Source organism: Hemiscyllium ocellatum, chromosome 45 (assembly GCF_020745735.1).
Source record: "Hemiscyllium ocellatum isolate sHemOce1 chromosome 45, sHemOce1.pat.X.cur, whole genome shotgun sequence".
Taxonomy (NCBI): Eukaryota; Metazoa; Chordata; class Chondrichthyes; order Orectolobiformes; family Hemiscylliidae; genus Hemiscyllium; species Hemiscyllium ocellatum.
Genome location: NC_083445.1, coordinates 24,936,344 through 24,949,363, shown reverse-complemented (window position 1 = coordinate 24,949,363; position 13,020 = coordinate 24,936,344). Strand labels below are relative to the sequence as shown.

At 44.5% G+C, this 13,020-nt stretch overlaps 1 protein-coding gene across 5 annotated transcripts in view; it reads right to left on the bottom strand.

Annotated features, from left to right (window-relative positions):
• The window catches only part of pnpla6 (patatin-like phospholipase domain containing 6), a 202,565-nt gene that overhangs the window by 15,049 nt on the left and 174,496 nt on the right, over positions 1-13,020 (bottom strand). For all 5 annotated transcript variants that reach the window (XM_060855275.1, XM_060855277.1, XM_060855276.1 and 2 more), the window contains 3 exons: positions 5,200-5,348; positions 2,813-2,965; positions 343-459 (listed from right to left, as the gene is read on the bottom strand). In XM_060855275.1, coding sequence (XP_060711258.1) covers positions 343-459; positions 2,813-2,965; positions 5,200-5,348 — 419 coding nt within the window. The remainder of the gene's footprint in view (positions 1-342; positions 460-2,812; positions 2,966-5,199; positions 5,349-13,020) is intronic.

Below are 13,020 nucleotides of genomic sequence, written 5' to 3'. Positions count from 1 at the left end.
ACCTGCTGTACTTTTCCAGCACTGCACCGTCGGCTTTGATCTCCAGCAGCTGCAATGCTCACTTCCTCCTGGAGGAGTCAATCTGCTCAGTCTGCCCATTGCCACTGGAGCTGAGTGGCACTTTGGCAGCACATCATCATTTATGGCAAAAATGGACATTTTAAGAAGAGGCTTTATGTGTAAATATAGGTGATCGGTTGTGGCCCAGTGAGTGAACATGGTGGCCCAATATACTGTGAGCAGGAAAGTGGAGACTTCAAGTAATTAATTCTTTTACCTGTGCTTCAAGGGGCTATTGGTTTTAAACACGGACTAGATTAGAAACTGGAAATTGTTACTCACATTCTTCTTCTTGATTTCATAATAGTCGACTGATTTTCTATCCTTCAGCATCTTGTCAATAATGTCACCCCTGCTCCAGCTGCCGAACACCACCTTCCCGTACTGGTATCCGACATTCTGTGGGCAGTCAGGGAGTGAGTGAGGGGAGGACAATGCCAACAAACACAACAACACAATCACTGACGAATAGATTCCTGGCTCCATGTGCAAGCATGGACTTTGGGGTCAGTAGCAGTGATACACAGAGACCTGTGGTGAACTGAGGAGAGATTCCAATTACGGGGAACCTCAGCTCCTCAAAGACCAGCTCTAACTCCTTGTTTTATAGACCAACATAGCTGACCACCTGAAGCCCTGGAAAAGTCATGCCAATGACTTGTGCCAGTACATGATAAGTAACATTTGTGCCACATAAGTGCCAGCACCATCTTCAACATGAGAGAACCTCCCAACAGCATCTATCACTGAATTCCCCCACTACCCACCTCCTCAATAGTGACTTCTGACCAAAACCTGAACTAGATCAACCATATGAATACAAAAGCAGGTTAGAGGCTGGGAACTCTATTACAAGCAATGTACCCACCTCCCCAGTGCCTGTCCATCATCCACAAGGCACAACTCAGGAGTGTGATGGGATACTCATTTGCCTGGATGAGTTCAGCACCAACACTCAAGAACTCAGCACAATCCAGGATAAAGCAGCCCGTTTGCCTGGCACACTACAATGTTCAAAATGCACTCCCTTCATCATTGACTCTCACTGACAACAAAATACACCACCCACAAGATGCACGGCAGCTATTTAAATCTAAATTTTATCAGCTGATTTGGGGGGGGGGGGGGGGGGGGGGGGGAGCGGTGGGGGGAGGATTGTATTTGAAGCCACATCCCCACAGCATTAGCCTGCACCTCTGAATTATTAGTCCAGTGACATTAAACTTTACTACTGTCTCTCCTTCACAGAAATATATTGTTATTCCTTCAGGATCAAAATCCTGCTAATTCCTCCCTGATGACAGTGTAGGTCTATTCCATGTACGTCCATATGCTTGTTCAATGACGACTTAAATGTACTTAAAGTTGGCGAATCTACTACTGTCGCAGGCAAAGCATTCCATACCCTTACCACTCTGAGTAAAGAAACTACTTCTGACACCTGTCCTATATCTATCAATTTAAAGCTGTGCCCCCTCCTGCTCACCGTCACCATACTTGGAAAAAGGCTCTCCCTGTCCACCCTATCTAACCCTTTGATTATCTTATATGTCTCTATTAAGTCACTTCTCAACCTTCTTCTAACAAAAACAGCCTCAAGTCCCTCAGCTTTTCCTTGTAAGACTGTCCCTCCATACCAGGCAACATCCTAGTAAATCTCCTCTGCACCCTTTCCAAAGCTTCCACATCCTTCTCATAATGCGGTGACCAGAACTGTACACAATACTCCAAGTGCGACCGCACTAGAGTTTTATACAGCTGTAGCATAACCTCATGGTTCCGGAACTGGATCCCTCTATTAATAAAAGCTAAAACACTGTATGCCTTCTTAACAACCCTGTCAATCCAGGAGGCAACTTTCAAGGATCTGTGTACTTGAACACCGAGATCTCTCTGCTCATCTACACTCCCAAGACTCTTACCATTAGCCCAGTACTTTGCATTCTGGTTACTCTGACCAAAGTGATTCACCTCACACTTGTCTGCATTAAACTCCATTTGCCACCTCTCAGCCCAGCTCTGCAGCTTATCTACGTCTCTCTGTAACTTACAACATCCTTCGTCACTATCCAGGAAGGAGACTAAACGCTGGCCCAGTCAGAGACACCACATCCAGGAAAAGAATAATATAAACAGTAAGAGAAAATAAAAATATTTAATGCATCTACACTTTCAAAAATATATCATTAGCTTTTGGATATTCTGACGTCACAAAACATACAATGCATATGCAAGACCCTCTGTATATCAGCTGATCGTTTGCAGATTTTAGCTGATGACTCCAGAGTATTGTTTGGGTGCCTATCAATGGCAGGCTCTGCCATTCCGGATAAACATCACTGAGCGGTCGACCTTAGTTTGTGGGCTGAGTATGTGCTACAGGGTTTAACAGGCTCAGAATTCAGCAGGGACAGTGAAAGCTGCCACATATTCAGTAAATGCAGTCAGCTGACATTGTGTTGGTTGAAAGGCCCTGGAGATGGCTCTCCAGTCAGCCATTCCCATGTGGCCTCGATCTAAACACTGAACAACACAACAGGAACAGGAATCCTGGAAAACAGAGGCATTTCTCTATAAAGGTCAAAAGGTGTGCAGATGGCGAGAGAACCAAACACTGGGAGCAGGCAATATAATAGTAGATATTTTAATCAGCCTGTAATTTTATAACACACGTATAGAGCTAGTTCACACACATTGGGCTGAATGGCCTCCACCTTGCTCTAATACTCTCTGAAAACTAATGTTCACTTACATAAATTTCATCAAACTTGCCAAAGTCCATGGTTTTGAACCTGTCAATAGGTGGCCGGATGTATTCACAGTACGTACTGCTCTTTACCAGCTCCAGCTGCCGAACACAGGAAACGTAAGCCAGTCGAGACTGAATTTCTGCCATATCTGGCACCTGGAACGTATCAGACATTCAATGGTGCATTACATGAGATTTGTAAACACCATCATGTAAGACATGCACACCAGTGCCCATTCCCAAACTGGAGCTCCAATCTCTCCATGACATTTGCAGGAATACTTCCACTAGCGCTGAAATGTGTGTTGTATAATATGATGACAGCAAATAGGGAAGCATGACAGAGACAGTGTGTGAAAACAAGGGGAAATAGAAAGCAAGAGAGCATTAGTAAGTGCACAGAGATGGGAAGGACTGCAATTTGAGCCATTAACATAGAAATGGCATTTTTCATTCATTCAAGACACACTTTCATTCTTTAATCAGGAATACAGAACACAGGCAGAAATTCTAGCATTGCAGCTCATTACTGCAGTTCTCAAACATCCCCCTATTTCTCAAGGTGCCTGGACACCAATCCCCCACAGCTCCCTTGATACCCTAGGGCAGGGTCCCTCTCTGCAACTCAGCGACCCAGTCTCTTCTTCCCCTATCCTTGCACATCAGGCAGGGGTGCCAACCCTTAGTGGATCACGATGAGAATTAACAGGACAGGGAACATTAGCAATGTCCTGTTTTTAATGATGAGGTTGTGAGGTTCTTCTCTCCTCTTCATCAAATCACCCGAGCAAAATAAACTAGTAACAAGCCACACTTAACAACGAGCGACATTTCTTTATTAACACATGGCTGGATGCCAGGTCTGGTCTTAATCCCTGATGCATGTGTTGTAGGTTTGGCAGACAGAGCCAGCTAATGAACTGGTGGGAATGCAGTGCACTTAGTACATGCTGCCAAGGTGCCTATTTAACCTCGCCATTCATTACTTATTACTCATGAGTAGAGATATTAAATCATGCCAGTGTTGGCTAGTGCTCCTGCAATCCAAAGCATGTTGCGTGACAGCATTCACACTCACACCTGCTCCACTGTTGCTCAGTTCTGTACGAGAAAGAATGTGCGCAAGGGAGGGCTTGGAGAGACACACAAAGACTCAGGCCAAAGTGAGATACATAGAGGTGTCCGAGTGAGTGGGAGGACGCAAGAAAGGACAAATGAGAAGGCAATTCAGAAACATTTTGGGAACTGTCACAGATCTGAGCTCCAAAAGTAAAGTGAAAGCATGCAAAGGAATGCCAAGAAATAGCAAAGTTGGAAAGTAAAGCCCCCGACATTCTATACCAACCCAGCACCAATATCAAGCTCTCAATATAGGTTTCAGCACTAAGTGAGACAAATATCACCTGAATGCACTATCACAACACAATGAAGCACTGCACAAGGAACTATGGGAAAACTACAAATAAAAATGGTTTAATCTTAGCCCTGGTGATGTACTTCTATTGTTAGGCAGCCAGTGGGACTGTCACTGAATGATTTATTTCAAAGAGTTTAAAAGTAGGGAGATCTTGCTAAAAGTACACTAGTCACACCAATGCTGCGAATAGATTTGGTCTCCTTTCTTAGAAAAGATACATTGGAATTGGAGGTAGCTGATAAAAGGTTCACGAGACTCAGTCCGGGTATAGAGGGATTTTCTTATGAGGAGAGGTCAGTTACTCATTGGAGTTGGGAAGAATAACAGGAGGCCTTGCAGAAATACATAAGATTCTCAGGCAATTTGACAGGGTAGGTAAGGGGAGCTTGTTTCTCTTCATGGGAGAGGCGAGGACCAGAGGGCAGAATCGCAGAATAACGGGTAACCTATTAAAGACATCAATGGCTGAGGAGGAATTTCTTCTCTGAGAGGGGAGTGAATCAGCGGAATTGTTGACCACAGAGGGCTGTTGAAACTGAGTCATGCAAATATTCAAGGCTAAGGTAGTTTTTTTTTTAATCATTAAGGGAATAGGAGATGTAGGGAAAAGGTGGGAAAGTGGAGCTAAATATTATCAGATCAGCCATGATCTCATTGAACGGCAAAGCAGATTCAATGGACTTCTGCTCTTATGGACAGAAGTATATACAGTGTAGTTTAGTTTAGTACTGTGTGGGTATGACTCCAGCTGGGACAGCACTGGTGGTGGCAGGGGGAGTGGACTTGCTCTCCGAAGGGTCCTCAGAATGCATGTTTAATTGCTTCCCTGAGTCAGGAGCTGCGGGACAGCCAGGAGAAACTAAATCACTTTCCAGATTCCTTCTCACTGTGGCAGCTAGCCATCCCCAACTCCTTTACAAAAAGTACACCATGTAATCGACTGAAAGACAGACTTTTCTGCCAAGTTTCCTACTTTAACTTTCTCTGCCCACGGATTGAGGCGTTTCCAAAGCAGCCACCATCCCGAAAGGCTGTCTCCATAGTTACTCAGCTCAGCTTCATCCCTGCTGCCCACATCAATGGCAATCACTGTTTTGGCGCCCATATTTCTTGCGATGTCAGCTGTAACAAAAACAATTCATTTAACACTCATACTGAACAGGACATGAATCATGCACACCGTGCAATAGGCTGGCTTTTCTCTTTGACTGAAGCTCTCTGCAATCTACCCTTGGAAACACACTGTTGCCATTTTAATACGTAGAGAATCACAGGCCTGTTTTTATATCACATTCTCAGCACAAGGCTCCACTCTCATTACATTGTCAACACACAAGTTACATTGCAATGCACTTACCGCAATCCATTTTAAACAAGGTGACAAATGAAAAATCAAAGGAGAAACTTTATTGGTGTAAATAACAAACAAAAATTATGTTAATACACAAATTTAAAATCTCTCTCTTTGCATAAACCAAAATTGAATAATGAATTCCAGATGGAGTAATAGACACCTTGGATACTAGCACAAGGCAATAAGCTTATCTTGCACCATGAGAATGTAACTAGAGAGTTACCTGTTATCTTACCCCAGTATAAATAGAAGGCACATGAGGGGTTAGGAGTAGGCCATGTGCTACCTCTGCTCATTTCTGTAGGTATTGGCACAGACACGTAAGAGACTAAAACCCTGTAACTAACTACATGTATCAAATAAATGAGGAGGGTACTTGTGTAGAAGTACACAAAACGTAAGCAATGTGGCCATTGGAAAGAAACATGACTAATCTACAGTAATGCAATCACAACTAAGGAACATGGTCACTGCAGGGTAATGTAGCTATTGTATGGCATTCTGACCAGGGATTTAGATACACAGTGATGGTAACATTGATAAAAGTGATGCAGGAAATCTGTAATTACGGGTCTGGTTGGTGTACAAAGGATGACTAGGGATAGCAATCTGGTAAGTGGATACTTTAGGCATCCCATAATAACATGGCCAGACGTAAACAAATTGGCCAGCATACAGCAACATAAATGGTATGTAATGTGGCACACACAATGGTTGAAACCAATGCATATTATCTGCACACAGGGAACAGTAAAGTTGACAGCATCTAGCAATGTGACAGTGCTGAACATTGTAATAATCATGCAGACAGTGTACAACATATGCTGTCAAAAACATTTTAAAGGGAAGAAAATGTTGACTTTGGCTCTGATCAATTGGTACGCTAAATTTGGTTGCTGTTGCCCAAGAGAGACTAGCAGGCCAGAGCTTGGGAGAATGGGAGTACTACAAGGGAACATTCTTATTGTTCTGAAACCTCAAACATATTACTGACTTTATCCTTTACCAATATAAACATCTATAATGATTTATCATTTTTCAATCCAGTAATATATGGATTTCCTTGTTCTATTCCACAGCTGTCATTCCTCCATCTATGGTCATCATTATACAAATTCACTTTGAATCAAGTTTCCAATGTATTTGGATTTACCTTTGAAAGAGAGTGCATGGAGAGAGTTGCACAATACAGAGATAGATAGGACTGCTATCATTCACGTGTTACCGATTCCCCACCTGCTGCTGACTGACCCAAGAGCAACACTACCAGATTCCAGCTCACCGTTACAGGTCAGTGTGTGGCTCTGAGCGACTGAAGGAGAGGGATAAAGGAAGTAATGCATTTGGAGGATCTATTTTAGCCCCATTTGGGAAAAGGAATTGGTCTTTTTCCATTAACATAGCCAGGGAATGTACAGTGCTGAGATGGAGCCTCCCCATCAGACACTTGGTGCTTTCGGCATTTTGCATTTATATAAAGCTTCCAACACAATACCTGCCAAGGTGCTCTACAGGACCATTCTAAAACAATGGTTTTAAACAAAGGTGATAACAATACATTGTTAAAGGTAGATTGTAAGCACCATTTCAAAGAACTTTGAGTGAGATGGAGAGTATCAGGGAAAGAATTACAGAGTATAAGTCCCAGACAGTTGAATGTGGCCATTAATGGGGGAATGATTCAACATAGTGATGCCCAGGAGACCAAGGTTAGAGGAGCACAGATATCTTTGAGGGTTGTGTAGCTGGTGGAGATTTTAGGGAGAGGGAGAGACAGGGCCATGGAGGGATTTGAAAACAGGAATTACATTTTAAGAACAAGGGGTTGCTCAACAATGGCTCAATGTGCGTTGGTAAGTCAGGACTAAAAGGGAGCTGGATGTGGTACAAGTGAATTCAGGGGCAGCAGAGTTTTGTATAACCTCAAGTTCACAAAAGGATGGGGTGGTCCACCAAGATTGCATGAGAATTGTCAAGTCTGGAAAGGCATGAAGGTTCCTGCTGATAGCAGGTGGGGAGACAAAAGACAGAATGAAGATGCAAACAGAGAGGAAATCAAAAGGAAAAGGTGTAAACTGAGAGACTGCCAGGGAAAGAAATAGAGTCAGAGGATAGGGAGCATCGCTCGTCATCCGTGTTTGAAGGGAATGGTTTTGGTCTTTCCAATACTTCATGAGGAAATTTCTGCTCATCTGCACTGGATTATCACTCAATAAGTCTGATAACTTAAATAAAGTGGAGGAATTGAGAGAGGTGACCATAAGGTAGAGCTGGTTGATGACAGCACGTGCGTGAAAACTGGGTTGTGTGTTCTGGATGATGCTTAAGGGTCAGGGGTCAAGCGTTCATGAGCACCAGATGCAGTAGTCCAGGATCAGAAAGGAAAGCCCTGATAAGTGATTCTATGGCTATAATCTGACACGGAACTAGGAAAGTATAAGCCCTGACTGGAAGGACAATCGTACAGAAGCACTGGAAAGGGATGCTGTGGTCAACCATATCAAATGCTGCACAAAAAGCAAGGAGAATGGAAAGGAAAAAGCTTATTTTTACCACACTCAGACAGGAAATCATTTGCGATTTTGAGAACTTGAAGGAGATTGGCAATGGCAGGTCAGGCAGCATCCGAGGAGCAAGGGGCTGACATTTTGGGTAGGACCCTTCTTTAGGACTGGAAAGGGGGAAGGGAGCTGAGGGATAAAGGGAGGGGAAGTGCGGGGTGGGGCGAGGAGAAAGATAGGTAGGATGGCAACAGATGGGTAAAGGTAATGGTGATAGATCAGTGAGAAGGATGGAGCGGGTAGGTGTGAAAGAAGATGGACAGGCATGTCAGGTCAAGGTGGCAGTGCTGAGTTGGAGGGTTGGATCTGGGATGGGGTGAGGACAAGGGAGGTATGGAAACTGGTGACTTTGATGTTCATACCGTGTAGTTGTTGGGTCCCAAGACAGAAGATGAGGTGTTCCTGCTCCAGTTTGTGGGTGGCCTTGTGTAGACAGTGGAGGAGGCTCAGGATAGACACATCCTCACGGGAGTGGGAGAGGGGGTTGAAATGGTTGACCACAGGAAGGTGAAGTTGGTTGGTTTTCCCTGAACTGTTCTGCGAGTTTGTGCTCGGTCTCACCGATGCAGGGGAGACCACGACCGAGAGCACCGGATGCAATGAATGAGGTCGGAGGATGCACAAGGAAATCTCTGTTGGATTTGGAATGACCCTTTGGGGCCTTGGACAAAAGTGAGGAGGGACGTGTGGCAGCAAGGGAAGGTGCCAACTGTGGAGCGTGGGTTGGTGAGGAGTGTGAACCTGAGGGAGTCGCAGAGGGAGCAGTGGTGGGGTCTGACCGGAGATGGCAAAAGTGGCGGAGAATGATGCACTGGAGGGGTTTGAGGTGCAGGAAATGGAGGAGATACGATTGAGGGCACTGTTTGTCATAGGGGAGGGGAACATTATGGCCCATGAAGTAGAGTAGATTTGCGCATCCTGTGAGCAGATATGGTGGAGATGGAGGAACTGGGAGGAAGGGAACATGAGGGGTGGGTGGGAGGAGGTCTAGTCAAGGGAGCTGTGGGAGTTGGTGGATTTGCATTGGATGTCAGTGTTGAGTCAGTTTTCGGAGACTGAGAGGTCCAGGAAGGGGGGAAGGGGGTAGGGGGTGGGGGTGGGGGCTGCTGCTGGAGACGGACCAGGTGAATGAGGTCGGGGTGGAAGGTGTTTATGTGGTGGATGAACTGTTCAACCTCCTCATGGGAGCACAAGGCAGTACCAATACAGTTGCGGTGGAAAGGTTGGGGGAGGATGCTGGTGTAGCTGTGGAAGGTGGACTGTTCTATGTAGGGGCAGGCATAGCAGGGACCCAGGAGGGTATCCATAGCCACCTGGTTGGTGTGAAGGAAGTGGGAGGATTCAAACGAGAAGTTGTTAAGGGTGAGGACTAGTTCCATAATCGAGAGTGTTGGTGGAGGGGGACTGATTGGGTTGGTGGGAGAGGAAGAAATGGAGGGCTTTTAGGTTTTCTTCGTGGGGGATACAATGTAGAGGGACTGGACGTCCGTGGTGAAGGTGAGGTTTTGGGGGCGGGGGAATTGGAAGTCATGGAGGAGGTGGGGGGCTTGGATGGTGTCTCAAACCGGACTGAAGAATTCAAACATGGAATTTCAAGAGGGTTGGGAAAGGATTTGGGAGCTGAAAATGTCTGGAAGGACTTCAAAGAAAAGGGCTGTTGGAGATGAATCAGTAGTTTGCAAGGATTTAAGGATGAAAGGTCTTGCTTTGCAGAAGACTGGCATTAATAGCAGATTTAAAGGCAAGAGGGACAACACAGAGAAAATTGATTACAACCTCAGATCACATAGGGACCCAAAAGGGAGTCTGGGTGATCAGCAAGCCAAAAGAACTGTGAATGTTTCTGAGGAAGGGTCACTTGAGCAGAAACATTAACTCTGATTTTTGTCTGCAGATGCTGCCAGACCTGCTTTTCCAGCAAAGGCTGTTTTCCTTTGTGCTAGGTGATCAGCAGGTTAATGGAAATAAAGTCCAGGGAGGAGATGGGTCTGACATACAACACTGGGCAAGGAGAGCGCATAGGGTGCTCTCAGAGAGAAGTTTGATCAGAATAATTGAGCAGAACTTCAGAGAGTTAGTGAACATGGAGAAAGAAAGGGAGCAGCTGGGACAGCTGATCCAATGATCTTACACTTAGTGATAAATAAATCCATGCGCTTCTCACGCACATATCTGAAGTGAAGATGCAGAAGTTCTTTAAGACAATTGTCTGCAAAGGAGAAAAGCTGGGAATTGAGGTTATCTTTGTATCGTTGGACTCTTGGACAATGGTGAAATATCAGCATCTTTAACAAACAGGAACTGGACTAAGATATGGCCTTGTACTGCCCCAGTCAGATGGCAATGAATGATGAAACCTGTCATGTCAGTTCATGTCTGTGTCTCTTGGACCTAATGAAAATGGACATGAGGATTCTACTGGGAATGGGGTGGGGGCAGCGGGAAGCTACTGAGGGGGAATGGCCAGAGTGAGGGTAACAGCATTATTTAGGACCACAACAAAGGCAGAGGTGAGAGTGTAGTTGAACAAATCAGTAGCAGCAGATATAGAAACATAGAAAGACAGAAATTATGAGTAGCAGAAGGCCTGATTATGGGCTGATCCTCCATCTCAATGCCATATTAATGCTCTTTCCACATTCTTTTTGATACCTTTCAAACCTAAAAATTAATCTCTCTTTCTTTGGATTATATTCAGTGACTTGGTTCCACTACCTTCTGTGGTAAAGGATCTCTGCTCTGAGTAAATAAACACTTTCTCATCTCAGTCGTAAATGGTCTAACCTGTATCCCTGACACTAAATTTTCTAGTTCAAGACTCTCAGCCAGGGAAAACATCCTCCTGAAACTAGTCTGTCCAACCCTGTGAGAATGTTAGGCATTTCAATCAAATACTGTAAACTCTAGTGAACACAAGCCCAGTCGAACTAATCTCTTTTCAGAGGACAATTCTGCCATCCCCAGCATCAGACTTATGACCATGTCTGCACCCTCTCTATAGCAAGTATATCCTTTCCTAAGGAGGGAGACCAAACCAGCATACAATACTCTAGCATTCTGAAGAAGGGTCATGCGAGGTAAAAGGTTAACTTGGATTTCTCACCACAAATGCTGCCAGACCTGCTGAGCTTTTCCAGCAATTTATGTTTTTGTTACAATACTGCAGCATAGTCTCACCAAGGCCCTGTATAACTGCAGCAGGACATCCCTAATTTCTGAATCAAATCCTCTTGTAATGAAGGCCAACATACCACTTGTCTCTGTAATTGCTTGCAGCACACTCCAGTTTACTTGTATTAACTGGATAAAAGGCCATCCTTTGTGCATCCACACTTCCCAATGTCACCATTTAAACAGCATTCTTCCTTTCTGTTTCTCCCAACATCTAACTTGACATTTCGCCACATTGTACAACACCAGCTCCGCGGTCGCCTACTCAACAAGCTTGCCCAGATCACCTTGACATCTCTTTGCATCTTCCTCATGACTATCAATCACACCCAGTTTTGTGTGATGAGCAAACTGGGAAATGTTGCATTTGGTTCCCTCATCCAGTTCATTTATATCTAATAGCTCTGGCTGAAACATGGATCCTTATGGTACTCCAACAGTCACTTCCTGCCACCTGGAAAAAGACCCAGTTAGTCCCACTGTGTGTCTGATCTGTCAACCAATTATCAATCCACGTTCATACTTTATCCCTAATCCCACGTTTCAACTTTGTCCACTAACTTCTTATGAAGTTCCTTTGGAATATCCAAATACAGCACATCCACCACTTCTCCGTTATCTATTCTACTAGTTACAACCATAAACACTCCAGTAGATTTGTACAGCATGATTTGACTTTCATAAACCCATGCTGGCTTTATCAAATCCCATCAATGCCTGCCTAATGTTCTGTTATTGCATGTTTTATGTTTCTGATAGTAATCAGAAGGCCGAAGGCTAGAATGATGGGCTTTTGAAAGTGCAGTTCTAAGTGAATTGGGAAATAAATGTTTAAGGGCATGTTCAGGAGGAGGTCGCTTGAGGGTATGGAAGGGAGGAAGTGTGCGCAGAAATGGACATCAGGAAGTGACTGGAGATTACATTACATGCAGATGACATGACAGAAATATTGAGGTCTTATTAAATACAAAAGTCATGCGGCTGATCAGGTCAGGGAATTTATATGAAAGATGAGAAAAAGGAAAGATAGAGCCTGGGAAAAGGACAGAGTGAGAAGACAGAGCTCGAAGTCTCTGAGGATGATAACCTGCTTGGTACAGACACTGAGGGATTGCAGCAACGAAAACACTTCTGTATTGGCTGGTCAATTGTGATAGAAAGGTGAAATGGAGGGGGGAGAAAGGCCCACTGGAGGAGGGGCCATCAGATCAACTCAGTACCAACTTAATCATGAGCAGAATGGTTGGGCTGAATGGTAGATAGCACAGCCAGGAGAGGGAGCTTCACTTAGCTAGTTGTCAAGGACATGATCGTGTTGCAGCCAATCACATTAATAGCAAGGGTCTTGTTCATGAGTAAATAGATTATACCAGAGGAAGTATAGGAGCTGATCCACATGTTATATTCACAGGCTCAGTAGGGAGGGGGTAAGCTCATTGGGAAGGGGTGTTTTTGAAAGATTTTCTTTCACAGGATGCAGGCATCACTGGCAAGGCCAGTATACGCTTCCCCAAATACCCCCGAACTGGGAAAGCATTTAAGAAACACCAACATTGCTGTCGGCCTAGAATCACAATGTGGGCCAGACCAGGTGAGGACAGCAGATTTCCTTAGAGAAACCAGAAGATGGATGGGTTGTTACAATCAATAATAGTTTCCTGGACGAGTATTCAATTCCAGGTTGGTCAACTGAGTTTAAATTCCACCA